This window comes from Mauremys reevesii, linkage group 3 (genome assembly GCF_016161935.1).
Source record: "Mauremys reevesii isolate NIE-2019 linkage group 3, ASM1616193v1, whole genome shotgun sequence".
NCBI lineage: Eukaryota > Metazoa > Chordata > Testudines > Geoemydidae > Mauremys > Mauremys reevesii.
In genome coordinates this window covers 163,160,757-163,182,214 of record NC_052625.1, presented here as the reverse complement: position 1 = coordinate 163,182,214, position 21,458 = coordinate 163,160,757, and the positions used below count along the sequence as shown (strand labels likewise).

General features: G+C 37.6%; 1 protein-coding gene across 1 annotated transcript in view; it reads right to left on the bottom strand.

Annotated features, from left to right (window-relative positions):
• The window catches only part of BMP5 (bone morphogenetic protein 5), a 76,118-nt gene extending 55,780 nt beyond the window's left edge, over nucleotides 1-20,338 (bottom strand). Inside the window, exon 1 of the mRNA XM_039530962.1 lies at nucleotides 19,187-20,338. Coding sequence (XP_039386896.1) covers nucleotides 19,187-19,670 — 484 coding nt within the window. The 5' untranslated portion in view covers nucleotides 19,671-20,338. The remainder of the gene's footprint in view (nucleotides 1-19,186) is intronic.
• Between the last annotated feature and the right edge of the window lie 1,120 nt (nucleotides 20,339-21,458).

The following is a 21,458-nucleotide window of genomic DNA, read 5'->3' as shown; positions in this document are numbered from 1 at the left end:
TGACATTCCTCTCAAAACATCCATGTGACATAATCAACTTTAATAAATGGCAGACACCAATTCTGCAACCAGGAAAAAAAGAAAATTGTGTGTGAAAGAAAGTGAAGTGTAGATGGGTTTGTAGTACAATCTATTTCCTCCTCCTTTTATTTCCTTTAAAATGCAAAGCTTGAGCAGTTAAAGTCATCAGAAAATTCTCCCAGACTTGCCTTCCCCAGAGTTCCCTCTTTCTACAATACTTCCAAGAGCTCCAAGGAACAACACCACAGTGTCTACCAGTGCCCCTCTCCTGCATGGACTCCAACGTGCATCAGTGCAAAGAGGCATAACTGGATCTTATCACAAGTAAGCTACCAGTATGTTCTACCAGCAGCATCTTCCATTCACTTTATATAGGCTAAAATATCCCTGAAGTAAATATACATTTTGAAGAAACAACCAGTCTCACTTCATTAACTGTTTTGGTGAAAAGCTAGTTTGTAAACATATGGTACTCATTGCATTTATGCCTTCCAAGTCACATGTACTTGCTTTACAAGTCAAAACAAGTATTACACTACAGCTGACCCAAAAATTATTAAATCCTGGAAGGTTTTCGGTTATTGATATTGTAAGTGGAAAAACAGCTCTTCATCTTCCCTATGCTAGTTTGAACCTTGCCAGTGCAACAATATGGGGGAGGGATAGCTCAGTGGTTTGAGCATAGGCCTGCTAAACCCAGGCTTGTGAGTTCCATCCTTGAGGGGGCCATTTGGGCAAGTGGGGTAAAAATCTGGGGATTGGTCCTGCTTTGAGCAGGGGGTTGGACTAGATGACCTCCTGAGGTCCCTTCTAACCCTAATATTCTATTCTAAGTAACAGCAAAAACTATGGAGTCAAGTTTCTAAACAGGGTTTAGGAAGTGAAATACATTGTGAAAAGCTAAGTATTATCATTATCATCACCACCACTACAAAAATGAGAAAGAACTGAAGGAATTTCCATTGTATTTAAGGCTTGAACCTTTGGAGACAAAATTTCCACTGAATCCTGTAGCCCTGATGTTTAGCTGCAACACACAGCACGACTATCTCTGCACTTCACTAATCCTGGGCCAGCTGTGTATCAGTCCAGTCCCCTGGCATAAATTAGAGCACTTTGAGGCTATGCTCTCTTTCCCCCAGCCATGTCACTTATAGCTGGTAGAGGTAAGACTAGCACGGGATCTGTCACTGCGGTTCTATGCCACCAATGACAGTTCTAGCTTTGCTGGGATAATTAATCCTCTCATAGCCAGCTGAGACAGTTTCAGGACTGCTCTGTGCTGCTGCTGTGTCATAAAGTGACAAGACTGAGGGAAGAAGCTGGATCAAATAGTTTTTCTTATGAAAAACAAATAAGGAACCTTTATTTTATTCCATTACTTTAAATGATGACAACGTTTATTACATAAGCATGCTAGACACCGATAACCTCACTCAAAATAGTATGCCCATTAGATATTGGATTGGCATTACCATTTCACTAAGGAAAACAATTCTTTCAGAAATGAATAAAGTATCATGTAGGTCTAGATCAGAATACATTAGAGCTCCCATTTCATTCAGGAAATCAAATTTTCCACATTTATTTCATGTCCTGTTAGGAGACTAGTTTTTACTATACAGCCCTTTATTAATGAAGGCATCTAAGATAATTCATCTGAACACCATGTGAGCTAGGATATTTATTTTCTCTGCTTTTTCAGTTAAGTCAACTATTCGGACAGCTATGGTTTAGAAAAATCAAGTACATATTGATATGGTTTGTCAATAATCCATTATTTTTCCTAATATTTAGCTCTAGTTTTCTCCCAAACCAAATGGTTGTAATGAAAGGTAACAATTATAGCCAGGTTTCTTTCCAAACCTAAAGGTCAGGATGTCAGGCCAACGCAGCCTGCAGATTAGTGAACCACAGGGGGGGAAAAAACTGCTTGAGAACTAGCTGTATACAATGAAAGCTCTGAAACTTTTATTGCTATTGAACGTGTCAGGTTATATTTCAAATCCAGATTCCTGAGCTGAGTCTACAGTACATGCAGGAATCGAAGTACTTTTTCCTCATTCTTGAAACTTTCAGCACCAAATTCTGCCCTAACCTATACCTAGTGCAATCTCATCCAAGTCGCTTGCTTTTTGATTCAGCAAAGTTTGAAGAGTAACTCAATTTATACATCGGGGAAAGGTTGGTCAGAAGTTGGTCCGAAAATGGGTGTACGTTATAACTGAAGGGGAATGTAGAATCATAAGGCAACAGTCTGGAGTGTATAAGCTAAAGCACATTTTATCTTCTCGACTCCTGTTAGTTACTTCTCTTACTATATACCCCCTTCCACTGAATCACGGCAAGTTATTTGACCACTGCTGAATTCAGCTGTGAGGCTTCCATGTGAGCTCTACCTTCTTACTTCAGTCAACTTGCCCTACTAAAGTCTGAATCAGTTTAGTATTGCTCTTTAAAATTTACCTACTTTTAGTGAGTTACTGAGGTTTTAACATTACCCACACTACCAATTCGATCTAGAATGATCAGTGAATCACATTTTACATGAAATAAGAAATAAAGCAGGGAAACAATTTCTGGTTAAGAAAACCAGGAATTAAAGCTTAACCCTTCAAATACTCATTGACTGAATAGGCAACTGTATGCTATGATTACTAATAACTGTGGTGAATGATGAACTTCCAACTATTTCATTTTAGAATGCTGCATTTTAACTTTGACTAAACATTAAACAAAATCAAGCCAGCTGTAATTATGATCATAAATGAATGAATAAATAAATGAAATTGAAAATATCCAGAACATACAATTTAGAGAAAACAGAAACAAGCATATTATAGATGATCACTTTAGAATTATTTTGACACATCAAATATTTTCTTAGAGAGACATTGTAAATACACTGAAGTTTGCAAAAACAATATCATTTAACGTATTTTGGGCCAGATCCTGACCTATTATAAGTATGTGTACCTCCACTGAAATCAGTGAAGCTACACAGATTTACACCAGTGGATTTAAACCACCCTATATATTTTATGCCTTCCATGTTCTAGTTCTGCAATTTATGCAACAGTGTCATTTTATTGATTGTTGTAAAACTACAAGGAAGTAGTTTAATTAAAGCATACCAAAAATCTGCAAAGTGCAAAAGGACATTCATCCTTACTGATAACATCCTTATATTGGACCTGCTCATACTAGTAATCAGAGCTGAAGTATTTGCTTCAGTGTGTGTTTGGATCATGATTTATTCCTGGCCAAACGATAGATGGGAACAATGAAAACATTTCTTATGCATCCTAACATTTCTCACACTGGGCACCTTTGCTGAACTGTCCACAATGAAACCCAGAACTCTTTCCTCAACAATTAAAGTGAATTCAGAACCCACCAATCTGCATGAACACTGAACAATTCTTTCCCAATGTACAGTACCTTACATTTATCAACAGGTTAAAAAAGAGATGCATTGGATTTGGGGAAGGTTGCATGACTCTGGATCCATCTTGCTACCCACTACCAAAGTGCTCCAGGTGCTGCAAGTCAAGCAGTATGTTGAAAGCCCCCCAATTTTCTTCCCTGCCTCTGTGGTAGTAGGAGCATCTGACTGATGCCAGTTTATCTGCCTGCAAAGAACTCATGCGAAGTTTGTCCATGAGCAGCACCAAAATGGATGCCTACCCCTAACCTAGCATGTAGCTGTGGATTGTTTGGATTACTAGGAGCGCGAGACAATCAGAACACTCATGTTGATTGTAGAGTCATACATCAATATAATTAATCTCTGGAATAATTAACACAATCTCAAGATGTATTTTATGTGCTACAACTCCAGCTGCTTGGCTTTTAGCTGAGCTTAAACTTAAGAGACGAATAATTGTGTTTGGTAAATTGAGCACTAATATGGTACTTTGTATTTTAATTTCAACTGATATGTTTTTAGGGCCAGAACAATGCGGAAAATTTGACATTTACAATACAGTGCAGGATCTACCTTTTTCTTGGCTGCTGTTTATACTATGCTCTTGTTTCTCCTAGGACTAAAAATGACTACTGACCTAATCTCTGATGGTAGGCCTATTTTTCTATTAAATGTAATTTGGAACCACCTGTTGCCCAGCCCATGATTGCACCCTACTTTTGGGGGCTACCTTGCTTCCTTGTTCTTGATAATACAAGTTCCTCTCCTGAAGGCAAGCTGGAACAATTTGGTTGGAGCTGGCCATAATATATCCCACTAGTCTAAAGGGATGTTCATGCCATGTTAACAAAGCAGGCTTCTTTCACATACTGCAGCAATTAGTGATGTAAACACAGAGATTGAAATCCCCTTTTAGGAAATTGTACTGTAGAGTCCAGTATTCAAATCATCTGATGCTTGCACACTAGTCTGGTCTACCATAGGTGCACAACGCCTCATTGTATGTGCACTTTAGGGAATCTGCACATCTGTATCAAGCCTGCAAAAGTGGGCATGCCCTTTGGTATATACCCATTTGAAAAATCTGGTCTTTAGTTTCAGAATTTAAGTTGGAGGGGGGAGGGAAATATTATTCTCATATATTTAAGTCAGTGCCTTAATTGTAACATAAAAAAACAACACAAAATCCCTATCGTCTGTTCACTCTGTACCAGGGGCTACACTCTGGATTTTCTATGATAAAATAAGAAAAAGTAGTCTCTAGCCACATGATAGTGTATGCTATATAGCCTCACTGAACACGATTCCAGAATGTAAAAGGGGAATTCAAAATGTATTGCTGGAAGACTGCTGGTTATAAGGAAACACAAGCACACATAATGAGCTATGGTAGGAAATATCTAAAGTGGATCACTGTAGGCATTAAAAAGAGGAAATGGCTATATTCTGATGTGCCACCTAAAACTGAATTGTGCTGATAAACATTACTATCTTGTCTTACAACAAACATCCATCACAAAGTTCACCAGAATACAGGCAGTGCTTCCTTTAAGTCATCACATCATATTCTATTGTTTCTACTATATTTATTTTTGGCTGATACCATGAAGCTCATTCATATCTTTATCTCCTTTTGATTAGACTACTGCAATATTCAGCTTGTTGGGGTTGTTTTTTTAAACCAAACAGGATCATGACTAAGCAACTTGAAAGAAGGATAGCATCTTCCATAATAGCATCTACCCCTCTGATACTTGATACCCATCTTCCATAAGTTAATGCGAACATAGGAACCTAACCTGCAGATTTTGTCTGCGCTACCTCTAAAACTTAGTATTTATTTCAAGATCTTTCAAGAACACTTTTCTTTTCAGAGCCAGGTTCATGAGTAGGTGCCAGATACATCTAGGTTCTTACAATCCAGAGTCAAACAATTTGTGAATTCCAACTACTACATGGCAAACACAGTGTAACTGGTCTTCTTCTACAATTCTCCACAACCAGTTAGTTCATCACAAAACACTTAGGAGGTTAATTATCTCTGTTTTTAATTTGAAAACATATTCTTTCATACTTTTTAAAATCTTTGAGGCAGCTGGTGTTAATCAGCATTGCTCAACTGAAGTTAATAGAGATGAATTATTTTACACCAGCTGAGGATCTTGTTTTTCATTTTATTGCTTCTTTTCTTCATCTATTTTCAGACATGAAGCACTCTGAGAACTTCCTTATGAGAGCTGAACAACAAAACAATAGCAATGCTATTTGTTGGGAACCTCTCCCATCTTTGCTACACAGTGAAAGGGCACATGGAAATCAGTCCCCCAGAGGGCGGAGAAGCAGTATCTTCAACCCTAGTGTTCCAAATTCCTTAGACAGACTCCCTCACACACACAAATCATGGGACTGGCTTAAAAATCGTGCATTTTAAAAAATAAAATGTGGGTTCTTTTTACTTGCCTTGTGCTTTTTGAACATTTAAGGGTCACATATTTCTTTGCAACCATAGGACTAGAAACTTCATAAAAAAAAAAACCCACGACAGCTGAGATTCTCACATAAGTGTCAGGACTCCAAGAAGACCACCAAACATCATGAGACTCACAATCAGCTCAGGAGAGATGGCAGCATTAGAAAAGTGAAAGGGAGAAATTCTGGAAAGACAGAGTAAGCTCTCTCATGGGAGAAGAGGCACAGATCCCAGGTTATCTTCTTCAAACTCCACCCATTGCTGCTGATACAAGGGACCTATGCTCCTCAGTGCAGCATTGGGGCCTTTGGGAAAGCTCCAGGTCCTTATCAGTACTGCCTGATCCTGCTCTTCTTACAAGTAACTGGGACCCTACTTGTGAAATATAGATGTTTAAAGGACTTATCTTGCAAGCTACTAAGCAACCCTCAACTCCCACTGAACTAAATTGGAGGTTACTCAGCTTCTCACAGCACCAGGCTCAAATGCTCTTATTAGTCCTCAACTCCTGGGAGCAGATCCATGAACTCTCTCATCCTTATTTCAAAATGTTACAACAGGATGCAATTAAGCACAATTAACAAAGGGGTCAAATGGTCATCTGATAAACCCTGGTCCAAACAGGCAGCCTGGAAAGGTCAGTGCTGCTTAGGCTGCACAGTATTGATGAGGGAAAAACTAGTATAATTTAAGGAAATTTTTAAAAAGGAAAAATAATAATCCCAGTGTATTAAACTAGAGAGACTTATGTGCTTTCTGTGTGTTATCTTTATTATGTAGAGACATTTCATAGTAAGTTTGCACAATTTTATATCTTACCGTCAATAACTAGGCAAGTCTCACAATACCCGAATGAGTTAGGCAACTTCCCCAGAACTTAAATCTGAGTTTTACTGCTTTAATCTTAATAATTCTTTGTTTCATCTACACGACTGTCTGTCTTAATAAATATGTCTTGAAGATTATGATTCACACCAATCCACTGACATCTCCTTTTAGAACAAGGACACTCTGAAATCCTCAGGAAGAATGCACAGTACAAGAGCAAGGAGCTACAAAGCTCTCAAGAGCTAAATCCTATAAAATGTGCACAGCCAGAGTAAAGATAGGGTGTGTGGGGGACAGAAGCCACGGGATTTATGTGGTTGCACATCCACCACGTCTACCTCTACTGGACAAACAGGGGGCTCAGACCTCTTGTTGGTCCCCCAAATTCTGCCTCCACCACTGGGTGAAACCAGTCTTAGACCAATTCTGAAACATCTTCGGCCCTCTGTGCTTATGGAGAGAAGGCAAGGTTGGTCCTAGGGTATTAGAGCTCACAAGGCATGTGAGCTCCATACAAGCATCCTTATTTTACAGATGGGGAAACTGAGGCAGGGCATCTTTGTTTGGAAACTGAATCTCTGTGGTTTTCTCCCTGATTGTTCTTTGGACAGCCCATGGACTGTCCTTTAGGTCTGAGCTGCAACCGTGGCTGTGGTAGACTCTCCAGCCGCTCAGCCTCCATATAGCTTTCCATGTTCAACACAGCAAGTAGCACTCACTTGAGGGTGACTGATTAGACCTCAGAACTGCAATCTATTTCATCTAGGATAGAGAAGGACTAATACTCACTGGCAACCTGGGAGATGCCCTGGATTAAAGAACCTCTGGAGCGTCTAATCCAAAACTCTCTTACTATAAGGCCATTGCCCGAGCCTGCTATTTTCCATCATAAATCACAGCAAAACCATTTGCTGTTGGTGGGCTGCATGCTGGTCTTGCTGTCCCATCATCCACCCTCAGGATCTCTCCCATTTCCCCCCTTCCATACCTCTTTTGCATGTGTGACCAGATGTCATTCTCCAGCTGATCTAAAGCAAAGCTCTGTGCAGAGTCACCACTACCTCCCTTCCTGTGGTTTGGTTTTATTCATAGATGCTAAGGCAAGAAGGGACGACTGTGATCATTGAATCGGACCTCCTATATAGCACACACCATAGAACTTCCCCAGCATTTTTAGAAAAACATCCAGTCTTGATTTAAAAATTGTCAGCGATGGAGAATCCACCACACCCCTTGGTAAATTGTTCCAACAATAAGTTACTCTCACTGCTAAAAAATTACACCTTACTTCCCGTCTGAATTTGTTTGGCATCAACGTTCAGCCATTGGTTTGTGTTATACCTTTCTCTGCTAGACGGATGAGCCCATTCAATATTTTTGCCCATCAAGGTTCTTATACACTGTAATCAAGGCACCCTTTAACCTTCTCTTTGGTAAGCTAAAGAGACACAAGGAGATCAGTGAATCACTATAAGGCATGTTTTCTAACCATTTAATCATTCTCAGGACTTTTCTCTGAACCCTCTCCAATTTATCAAAATCCTTTTTGAATTGTGGGCACCAGAACTGGACACAGTACTCCAGCAGTGTTCACACCAGTGCCAAACACAGAGGTAAAATAATCTCTCTCCTCCTATTCGAGATTCCCTTGTTTATGCATTAGCTCTTTTGGCCAGAAAGTCATACTGGGAGGTCACATTCAGCTGATTATCCACCATAACTGCCAAATCTTTTTCAGAGTCGCTGTTTTAAAGAACCAAGTCCCTCATCTTGCAAGTATGGCCTATTATCTTTGTTTCTAGATGTATACATTTACATTTAGCCATATTAAAATGCATACTGTTTGCTTACACCCAGTTTACCAAGTGACTCAGATTGCTCTGAATCATTATTTACTACTCCACCAATTTTTGTGTCAGTGATGATTTTATGTTTTCTTCCAGGTCATTGATAAAGATGGCAAATAGCGTAGGGACAAGAACCATCCAAAATCAAGAAGGATTTTGATAAATTGGACCCGACTGGAAACAGATCCCCTCAATGACAATTTCCTGTTTACAGTTACCTTTTCAGACCAATGAGTAAGCCAGTTTTCAATCCATTTAACGTATGCCTAGTTAATTTTATATAATTTGTTTTTTTTTAATCAAAGTGTCATGTGGCACCAAATCAAATGCCTTACAGAAGGCAAAGTATATTACATGAACACTATTACCTTTATCAACCAAACCTATAATCTCATCAAAAAAAGATATCAAGTTAGGGTCAAACTATTTCCCATAAACTCATGTTGATCTGCATTTATTAAGCTACCTTCCTTTATTTCATTATTAATCTAATCCTGTATCAGCCACGCAATTTTCTTGCCCAGGATCAATGTCAGCCTGACAGGACTATAATTACCAGATCATACCATTTATCCTTTTTTAAAATTTGACACATTAGCTTTGTTCCAGTCTTCTGGAACTTCCATAGTTCTCCAAGACATTGAAAATCAATATTAATGGTCCAGCTAGCTCCTCAGCTAGTTCTTTTAAAACTCTTGTATGCAAGTTATCCGGAACTGCTGATTTAAAAATATCTAACTTTTGTAAGCTTCTGTTTAACATCCTCCAGAGAAACTAGTGGAATGGAAGGAGTGTTATGAGACTGCATCGTTTGTTTTTTCCCCAAATATAGAACAGAAATATGTACTGAACTACCTCTGCCTCTTCTGCATTATTATTGATAATTCTACCATTTCCATGTAGTAATGGACCAATACCCTTGTCAGTGTTCTTTTTATTCCTAATACATTTTAAAAACTCTTTCTTATTGTCCTTAACCTGCAGGCCAAAGATTTCTCATTGTGTCTCTTCACTTCCCTTATCAAATTATTAGCACAGAAATTAATATCACCACAACATAAAAAAGTCAGCTCAACCTTCTCCCCAGGCAAATTATACTGTTAGTAAATTACTAATTAGCCATTCTGTCCACATCAGGAAGGCTAACAGATGTGTTTTTGACACATATAAAATTGTATATAAAATAATTTTAAGAAAATGTATTTTACAACTGAATACATACATTTTTGTTCGGTGTTTGTATAGCACCTAGCAGAATGGGCTCCTGGTCCATGACTAGGGCTCCTACATGTTACAGCCATAGTGTATGATCGATAGATGCACATCCATCCTTTTAAAACTTCACAGATTAAAGACCGTTTCTTTCACAAATAAAAAAATGGTTAAGAGCTGTTATCATTATCAAGACAGTAAATATCATAAAACCATACTATGCCCACATCTTAAATACTGCATGCAGTTCTGGTTCTAAAAAAAGATTAGCACTGGAAAAGGTATAGAGAAGGGCAACAAAAAAAGATTAAGGGTATGGAACAGCTTCCGTATGAGGAGAGATTAAAAAGACTGGGACTGTTCAGCTTGGAAAACTGAGGACTAATGGGGGGATATGACAGAGGTCTATAAAATCATGACTGGTGTGGAGAAAATGATTAAACAAGTGTTATTTACCCTTTCACATAGTACAAGTACCAGGGGTCACTCAATTACATTAATAGCAGCAGGTTTAAAACAAACAAAAAGAAGTGCTTCTTCATTCAATGCACAGTCAACCTGTGGAATTTATTGTCAGGGGATGTTGTGAAGGCCAAAGTCTGACTGGGTCAAAAAGAATTAGATACATTCATGGAGGATAGGTCCATCAATGTCTATTAGCCAAGATGGCCAGGGATGCAATCCCATGCTCCAGATGTTCCTATGCCTCTGACTGCCAGATGATGGGACTGGACAACAGGAGATGAATCACTCAATAATTGTCTTTTCCATTCATTTCCTCTGAAGCATCTGACACTGGCCACTGTTGGAAAAAAGAATACTGGACTAGATGGTCCATTGCTCTGGCCCAGCATGGACATTCTTATGTTTTTATGTGTAGGAACCAAGTAGGCCATTGGGACTTTGCAATAGGTATTCATTTAATTTTATTCTTTTTACTGTAGTTTAAATACATGAGTGTTAAAAACAATAACAGTGGTGAAGAAATCTAATTCATTAAAAAAAAAAACTATGTGTAAAGGGCAGGGGCGGCTCTACAAAGTAGGCTGCCCCAAGCAGCGCGGAGCGCTGCGCCGCCCTTCCCCAGTCCCGCGGCGGGTCCCCTCTTCCCGCGGCTCCGGCATCCTGGGGAGGGCGGCATTTGGCTCCGGTGGAGCTCCCGCCGGCATGCCTGCGGCAGGTCCACCGGAGCCCGGGACGAGCGGACCTGCCGCAGTCATGCCTGCGGGACCTCAACCGTAGCCGCGGGAAGACGGGACCCGCCGCAGGCATGACTGCGGCAGGTCCGCTCGTCCCGGGCTCCGGTGGACCTGCCGCAGGCATGCCGGCGGGAGCTCCACCGGAGCCAAATGACGCCCTCCCCAGGATGCCGCCCCAAGCGGGCGCTTGGCCCGCTGGTGCCTAGAGCCGCCCCTGGTAAAGGGTCTTCATGGGCCAAATTCTCTGCAGACATGAATGGGTAAAATATTAGACATTATAGGTGACATCAGGTACACCAGCAGAGAATTCAGCCCTAAATATTAGGTATTTATATGCATAAAATACTATTGGTCATCCTGCTAAGGTCTGATTCAGCCTTCAATATTGTACAAGGGATCACTGGAGGAATTTTTTTTCTAGTTTGTTGGTTGCCAACAATGGATGCGTACCACGTACTAGCATTGATAGTTCAGGTTTTCCTTACTAGCTTTCTAGGCTGCCACTCATTATTTTAGTAATGTGCCTTTGCGCTAGCCCCCACTGTGTCATTGCCGTCTATCAGTTGTGCGTGCCCCTGTCTGCAAAAGAAGATGGGCCACTCCAAGTTCTACTCTTATCATCGTGGGTACAACACACATCATTAAATAGGAGGAGACAGAGAGTAGATAACACCATAAGCATAGTCTAGTATACTGGCACAATTGTTCAAAATGGTTGGAAACAACTGGCTTGGTTTGACTACTGAAGGATCTCTCTGTAATACTCTGGCCAAAGTACAGGACCATAAAACCAATACCGTTGTACTCATTTTACAGTAATTTTTGCACAGAAATCAAGTCTCAAAATACAATACAAAATACAAACCAACTCCTGCCCCCATGAACCCCACCCACAAACTAAATGAGCTGTTGTTAGGGTTGACAAGTTCTGCTTGCTGTAGGACTTATGTGTTTTATAGGAAATTTTAGCCAGGGGTGTTATTTTAAGAGAAGAGCAAATGGGGAAACCCCATGGCCTAGCCAATAAAATATGAACTTTAGGTGCAATGAAGTACTCATAAATATAACTCAGAACAAGAGGATTCATTGTTCCTCCTGATCCCTTTTAGCTGATCCTCTGATCTCAGCCTCTCTGTATGCGTCATGGCAGCCCTCATCCTTTAACCTGTGGTTTTTAAAAGCTCGCTACTATGTTATTTATGACTATAGTGTCCATAGCCAGTCTCTGTGCTCCCTACACACACATACTGGGGGAGAAAGGGCTTATTTTCTTTTGCTAGGATGAAAGGATTTGCATCTTGAACTGAATGGTTTGGGGACATTAAAGAAGTTACTTTGCTATAAGGGAGGAATTGGAGGATGAGGTATTCAATTCCCTACTTCCACCTGCATGGCTTGAAGAGCACCTCCTCACTCCCTCTCATTTACACCTCATCCATCTTCATCTTGTGACCTTTCATTCTCCTGTCTCTCTTTTAACACCACCTCCAATCGCAAGAACTTTATTGGCATGACAAGGTATACAAGTGTCGCCAAAGGGAATACATCACATTCCATATCAGCGATTCCAATGGGGTCACTCTGTTGAACTGTCCTCATTCATTCTCTCCTTTGTCATCTTTATCTCATTCATTTTTCTTAATGCTTTCTTAAAGCATTATTCTAATTCACTGTCTCGACAGCAAAATGAAACTGCCATAAAATTAAAGTTCAGTGACCCACCTTCACTGACAGGGAGGAGGACAAGGAGAAGACAATGGGAAGAGTGTGGGAAATAATCACAAGTCTCGTAGCAGCCAGAGTTCTCCTGAAGCCCCGGGGGAGCCTTTCTTTAGCAGGAGGCTGCAATTGACACTTCTTAAACTGTTCGTCCTCAGCTATGTGGGAATACAAGACTGCGTGATTATCAATTTTCTGCTAAACTCAGCCTGTAGGCCCAAGAAAAGCAGCGCAAAGGAAGTGTCATGGCTAGAAAGGGGCTGCTCATGTCAGATATCCTAGTTATTCAGGAAGTAGGTGGGTGGCAATGGTAAAACTCACAATATCACATTCAGAGAAGGTAATAATAGCAGCAGTAAATGTAAAAGACCACATATGTACCAAGGTTGGCCTGTTATCTTAGAATTTCTAGCAAGGCTGGGAGTTAGGAGAGGAGCCACGGCATGAAAGTCATGAAGGCATCTCCACATCCCCACTGGAGACTTGTTACTCCCTGAAGATCCTCCTCAGAGAGTGAGTCCTCACCAGCCTCTCTCTTCCTCTTTTGTAGCTAGTCACTAGGAATTGGTGTTTTCCGAGGAAAATATGTACTGTACAATACACACAATCCCTATGTCCCCACCCCAAGCTGTGTTTAGTTTGGAAAAGCAACATATATTAAAGAAAAAGAAGCAGAACCAGGTCAGCCATCCTTCCAATGGGAACATATTAATATTTTAAATATATATTTATGTACAATTTTAGAGAAAGAGAGAGAGAGATTAGATATCCCTTCACCATGCACTTCTGAACATCTGCTAAATCAGTTTCTCTTCAGTTATCTGCAATTTCTTTCAAATCTGTCGGCAAGGGAAGTCAGACAGTTTTATGCCCCAGTTAATGGAGAGCTTGACATATTTTTGGCTGAGTTGCTACAACAATTTACTTGAATTTAAAGTGTTAACTTTGGCAAAGAATTAACTGACAGTTATACAAATATCATTTTGTTAGATGATATTCATGCAAAACACATAAAGCTATCTAGAGGTATGTCTATATAACTCATAACATTCATGTAACATGAGAAATTTCCAAGGAAATATATAAATATGAAGCGATAAAGCGATATAGTTTTAGAATGCAAAGATGGACAAATATTTCCGTTTTGAAATCCTAACAACCTGCTCTGACATAATATAAAAATTAGTTAGCCCTGACTAACAAATGATTAGAGATTGGCGAGCGGTTGGTAGTGAATAAGTTATTCAATTAATTTGTCTTTTTATTCCTGTAACAAATGTGTTCATTTGTTCATTATGCAAAACTGTTTGGACACTTTAATTTTATATGTTCACATATTCACTTGTAACTCATTGTTTGTGGTGTTTGTTTGGACTTCTAAGTCACATTAGATTGTTTCTGTTTGTTAACTGCATGACTAAAAATTTTATTGTGAAGGGAAATCAAAGGAGATTTCAAGTTGCCAGCATGGCTCTTGTTTGGATAGTATTAGCAAGACTCACTTGCAAAACTTTCACTTGTATGAAAATTCACAGAAAACATAACAAAAAACGGTGATTTTTGTAGTTTCCATTCAACATCTTCATGAAGCTTTTTGCAGTATTTGTCCAACTATACAAATATTTAAGTTCTGTGGGCTATTTTATTTAATCTTTATTCATTTCTATAATAGCATCTGTCTGTTTAAACACAAGATAATAAGAGAACCACTTGCATCACTTTCATATAGGTTGTTTCAATGTTTCCATTAGAAACTTGTATTTTTGTGAGGTAAATACTGTGCTACATCCAAAGAAATGCACTCATAGCTAAAATTAAGCCGACAAGGTCAGAAACTGACCACTTTTTTTTTAAACCATACAAAAAGTTTGGCTATTCCTAAGTGCTAAATGAATACAGAAGCTAATAGTTTCTGATGCTCTTTGAATTCATATATCAAAACTAGCTCAGTTTTCGCTACTCTTGACATTTTCTTGCTTAGTTTGCCATATCCTTCACTAATGATTGGTTACTTTAGCATGGGAGTTTATAGCAAGTCAATTATTTTGGTTTAAAAAACTAGCTACTATACAGACACAATGGCTAAAGATGGATGGGAGCCCCTGGGTTTTTTTGTATAACTCAAATAGTAATAAATAGATTTGTAAGTACTTTGAGTATGAACTAAAAACATAGTACAGCTTTAAAAGGACTTCAGAAAAGTTGTTTTCTATCATATTTGTAATACAGAATAAACAATAGGCTGTAATGAGTCCAGACATGATTCACATTTTACAGAGGAGCTTAAATATGACTTAAACGAGCAAACTCTCTTTGATTTCAACCTTTGATTCAGTAACTGACTCCAAAGGGTCTAGTGTGGAGACACTTAATTAAGTGTGCAGAATCTAGCCCAAAAACTCCTTATGAAAGAGTAGTTTCTGTTTATGGACATTAGCTGCTTTGTAAAGCTAAATATCACAGTCAGTTCCTTCTTTAAAATAGCATGCAAAGTTCTGGCTGACAAATATAATAATGACCTTCCCATCTGCATTTTTAAAAATTAAAACCACTTTCATGTTAGACAAGAAAATAATAATTGAAAACCAAAGGTTGATTATTTTTGTATTCCATAATACAACAGTGGCCAAATCTATTCAAACCAAAAACAGGAAGACAGAAAACGGAAAAACTTATTAAAGGCAAATATCTGCTTACAGCAAGTTTTACAGATGACTTGTAAACAAAAGAAAATATGTAGATATATTAATAGAAATGTGGAGAAACCCTTAAGCCCAGTGTTAGCAGTGCTCATTGTTATGGCATATGGAAAACTTTTACTGGAAATGTTTGAATATAACTGTAAAAATCCTGTTTCTTTGGTCCAAACTTGGCCCAATTTTTTCTTTAATTCAATCTTGCTTTTTTATTATTATTATTAATTATTAATATTATTATTAAAAGGTGTGGGGTGGGCAAACCCTGACACTTTTTTTCAGCCAAGTCCTTCCTTTGACATAATTCCCACTGGACACAGTGAGCAAGGACTGTATAATTATTATAGGATTTAGCTCTTCCCTGGTGAATACGGTGTCATATATGTCATTTTGGAGATCAGCCAAAAAGAAGATGCCAGAACTCTAAGCTGCAGTCACTCACTTGCAACAGTCTGGGTCAAAATGTAACAGGAAAAAACCACCCATGAACATAACAAAGAAGCTTTGAAGTTGTAGGTTATACGATCAGATTATTAAAAAACTCTGTGGTTTATTTTGGTGAGGTTTTATTCTTTGTCTTCTGGACCAACCCTGTTAATGCTTCTGTTACAATCATCAGTATTTATGGTGAGTTGCCAATATGCTCAGCATTGTATAAAACATAGGAGAATACATAGTCCCTGACCTGTCTATCTCTTTTGAGAAAGAAGGGGTCATAATACTAGTATAAGCAGCATTTGCTTACAGTTTTAATTTTAGACAAGATAACTATGTTCATTTTTTCTCCTGGTTGCTTGAGGGAACTTTGTATAACTTCAATTCCCTTGTTGCATTTTTTAAATGTATTTTAAAAGGTGAGAAGTTTAGAACTCCATTCTGACAGGTAGATTTTTATTGAAATTAGCATGTAAGTGCTGTTTTTGTTCTTCAGTAGAAAGTGATTTGTCCTTCATTGATTTTATTTTCCCCCAGTTTCTTTTGTAATTTATTGTGTTTCCCATAAGGATGATTTTATTTTTGTAGCTCATACCTAATAAGACTTCTCCAGCAGGATACTTACACATTTGTTGTTTTACCATATGTGCTTTAAGTAATTATAAATTGGCAATACAATGGCTTAAATTTAAAATGCCAGGATAATTAATCTGCTTTGGAAGCAGTATATTAATACTGGCATATAATTAATTAAATAAATTTTATCAGTACAATCTAAGATTACAAAGATTTACTAATTTGATAAATGTTGCTCAATGCTTCAAATCTAAAATGACGTGTTCTTTTACTAACAATACCTCAATTTGTATTGATTTTAAGGTATAGTGTTAGCATTAATTTATCAATGCATATTTTCCCCGTTATATGTTAACATAGCTTGCTCTCATCTGTCGGGATCTTAAATCATACCAAATGGTTACCTGCTTCAATGACTTATTTAGTCATACATTTTTATGCTAAAACATGGGCTCATTTAATAAAAATGTTAGAGCTAATCTATATTAGTCATCAATATTTATTATGAATGTTACATAGTGAAGCATGCTATAAACCACAATTACACAGAATGCACACTGTGGAAGGGCATTCAAACTGATTTAGGGTTAAGCCTAATTTAGGTTTAAAATACGTTTTTAATGGCTTATAGATACCAAACAAAACCTGGAATTTACATAGTATTCTTGAGATTTTAATCATGTCTAATTACTGTAACCACTAGAAAACTCTCACTCCAAGTTTTCAGTTAAAAAATGTAATTCAAAGCATATAATGTTATTTTAAAGGTTTTTTTTTTTAAAAGGAACATGGACCTTGGGCCAGAATGAGAAGCAGAAATATTAAGACACGTAGACAAGACTTGCATTCACCTGAATGGGAGTTTTGCCTGTGTAAGCACTGCAGAATCTGGCCAGTCCAGTCTTGATCCCAATCCTGCAAAGACTTATGCATGTATTTAATATTTCATCCTGTAAGAATTCCTGTTAAAATCATCAGGCTTACTCAAAAGGTTAGCTCCTCAGACACTGTAGGTGGATGTAGCTCAATTGACTTTAATGGAACTGTACGAATTTACACTAACTAAGGATGTGACCACAGTATACTAAGTTAAGTACATATGTAAATTTTTGTAGGATTGGATACTTGACTATTGCTTAGGAGAGCATGGAGTTTCCTTTTTTTTTTTTTTTTTAAATATTAGCATTTTAACTTCAAATGCTGTAGAGTACTTTTTGTGAGTTGTATCATATTGCCAATAGTTTTTAAACTAATAAGCAGATAATCTAGAAGTAAAATATTTAGAAAAACCCTGCAAAGGAACTGACCTTGTACAAAAATAAGTTTTATTCTGTTCAACTTGTTGACTTCTGGGAACAAAAAAATGTAATTAAATTAATTTATTAATTGTATTTGGAGTTGCAGATATATGTTGCTGTTTTTGTAAAAAAAAAAAAAAAAAAAGGTTTGAAAATTGAGCACACTAACCTGCCAACTGATTAGTGAGATGTGATTTTATTATTATGGCAACTGAACTCTAGGGTGTCATTTTCCTACAAATTCTGGTAGCTAAGAAGGTTAGTGATTAGAGACATGTTTAATCTTGCTGCAGGTTTTAGTAACCTGGAAGACAAAAAAAGCCTATCACACATTTTAAAGTGTATTTCAGAACATAGGCCAATATTTAAAAAGTTACCATAATAACTACTACTCTGGAAAGCAAGAGAGTTTAATCACATCTTTTACAGCACTTGTAGAAAACTTTCAGGTTTTAATTTACACTCTTTTGCTATTAAAGTCAAATTAGAAGTTGTATAAATAGTGCTGTCAGGCTTGCATCATATTCCTTTTTCATTTTTAAATATTGTAAAAATAGTGAGTAAATTAAATAAATTGTTTGCAACATTCTTAATTAAATTTAGGTTGCCTATTCTAGTTAGGAAATGTACAATTGATGTTTTAATTGAATTATGTAATGCTTCATAACTGGTAAACATGTTGCTACTCAAGATCAAATATAACTGGGTTTCATCCATATACCTTAATTAGCATACACTTTCAAAAGTCCTGGAACTGTTCTTTTTGACTTGTTTCTGGTATGAAATATTATATCTATTACTTATGTTATAAATAAACATACAAAAGACCTAACCCAGGTTCCAGGCACCCTGACAAAACACTACAAATACAATCCTTGTTATAAAATAAAAATAACAAAAAAATCAGCAGATGCCACAAAATCCAGCCATCCAGCTGAAAAGATAACAAAAATTTGACATTTACCAACAGAAAAAAATAAACAAAAAAACCCTTCTCTCATTAGAAATGGTTTGATTCCCCACCCTCTTAACATTCTAGCCTTTAAAATATTAACATCTGATGTTTGTTTATGTTTGAGCTTTACATAAAACGGAGGGGAAAATAACCCACCAATACACATACGTGTTTGATTTTTTTTTAGTTTAAAAAAAAATGGAGCTGGCCTAAGGCTAGCACTTTCATTACATCAATGAAAGAAGGAAAACAGAAGCCAGGAGAGGGGAGTTATAGAAACTGACTTTATATAAACAGTGAGAAAAACCTTTTTCCATGGCCACCTACAATGTAGCTACTTTACCATTAGTATAACTTCTATTTTATTAGTAGTACAACTTTCAGGGCCCAATCCTGTTTTGTATATACAGGCTAAGCTTCCACTGGGAGATATGCCTCTGTACAAACTGCAGGATCAGGGTGCTAGTTTGTCAAACAGAGCAGAAAAAAACGTTTAGACATACCTAAGTTGACAAAGCTCATGACCATGTCGGCATCATTCAGAAAGTTGGTATCACGCAGGCTGGCTAAGGGAGGACTCTGTGTGGTGAGGGGGGTCATGCGAGATAATTGTATTCTCCGTGAATATCCATTTGGAGATGCGGAGTATCCTTTTCTTACCCCTCTGCTCTCTCCTCCCATTGATTCCCTCAGTGAATACTCCAGTTCCTCAGTATCCTCTTCATTTGTCATGGCATTGTACAGGTCCAGCATGAAGAGGGGTGCAGAAGAAGCCTGCTTTCCAGGTGAAAATGGTCTGGGTCTGTGAGGTAAACCCAAGATAGAGAGAATCTCTCTCTGGATCTCCCTTCTCTCATGGTTCCGCAGCCTCCTGTAAATAAAACTTGAATGGACATGATTGTCTCCCAAGCCTCCCTGTGAATGACCCACTAGAACCCAGCAATTCCAGAGCAAGCCCAGGAAAGCTCTGAGTGCCGTTAGGTTCATTGTTGAAAAGAAAAAGAACAAAAATATTTCTCCTGCTTATTCTGAGCTCCTATGAGGTCTGCTTTACTAGTGGCTGAAAAACAAAATTTACCTATTCTTCATGTCAATGTCATCTCTAAACATAACATCTTTGGTGATTCTCCCCCGCCTGCCGTTTAAATATTATGGGATGTGTCAGGTTGCAGTTATTTCTAAGAAAGCTGAAATTCAGACTTCCAATTTTCCACTGTTGTTATCGTTTTTTCTGCATTTATGGAGCAGAAGACCAGTATTTTGTCAGCTGACCTAGGCATTCCTATTAAAAACCTTAGATAACCAGGTCTTTAGTTCAGGGTTGTGTTAGCAAGAGCTGATCTTCTGATACACTGTAGTTGCCAGAGTTATCTTCTCTTGTTATTCTGAGTTCTTCTCACACCTTGCGCTCTTTCCAAGATAAAGTCCTGAGTCACAGATTTGTCTTGATCTGTACCTTGGTAGTATAATTTATATTTGTCCAGCAGCCTGGTAATAACTTTAACATCTTTTGAATCACCTTAGTATAAACTAATTCTAAAGCATGTACTAATCTAATTCATATGTTTCCCTGAATTTACTTGAAAAAACTTCTGTAAATCCATTCAACCCCTGTCAGCTTCTTAACTGTTATTTCCAACTCTAGCAGGCACAAATATAACAGCTCTCTTCAACAGAGATCTAAAGACTAATGTAAGCACAACCCTGCTGGGAAAGAAGAGGCTTCTCATTGTAATTTGAAACGGGCAAAGCAAAAAAGTCCTTAACCCTTCTGCTGCCAGACAAAGCTTCACTCCCCCAGGACCCCAATGTACAGTAATATATGTAAATTGGCTACATACCTATTTTGACATTTACAAACAGCTTCTAGAAAACCCCAGCTCTATAATTTAGCTTTACTTTAACTATATGTCCTAAAATTGTTTTTATCCTTATAATATAGATCTTTGAGTCTGCAAAGTAGTAAATTTGAACATGACACACAATCACATGACATATTAAACTATGGTCTCATTCTGAGAAGTGTTTATATTTTAAGATGCTTACGTAAATAAAGATTGCCTTTAAAAAAAAGAAACAAACAAAAAAACCCTGTAGGATAATTTATCAATTAAAGCTCAATTTATTTCTCTGTTTAGCTGAAAATTAACAGAAGGCAATCTAAATTAAAGTCAGCAAGCAATAGATTCAAAATGCACATAGTTAATTGTGTAATTATACATTATTGCTAATTACAAATTACAACCTATGTAATCATTTGTTTAAAGTGTATTTTGCATAATAAATTACTATACTGCATTTCCTAGTAAATGTCCAAAACTGAGATTTAAACTCATAAATTACTGCTACTAATAAATTATTTTTCCAATTTAGTATAACTGGCTAGATAGCTAAACAGTTACTCACAAATGCTTTACTTGAAATTATGGTTCTCATCTCAATTTTATTAAGGCCTGCACCTTGGATTTTCATATAATTTACACAAAATCATAGTGTTATGTGTCACTATTGCTTAAAATTACTTGCAGCCAGTAACCTGCTTCTTAAAATTTGGTTTAAGCATTAGGAAAATTTCCCTTGGTGAGGATACAACTGGAGAGTGAGATGGGGGCAAGAAGAAATAGGACCAAAAAAAATGAAAAAAGTTACTGAAATGCCGGGCATCAAAGAAAAAACAGGTTCTTAAATTGCCTTCAGGCAGCTTTCACTCACATGACTAGCATCTACTCAGCAGATGACAGTAGTTCTTAGGGAACTTACGAGCACTACAGAAAT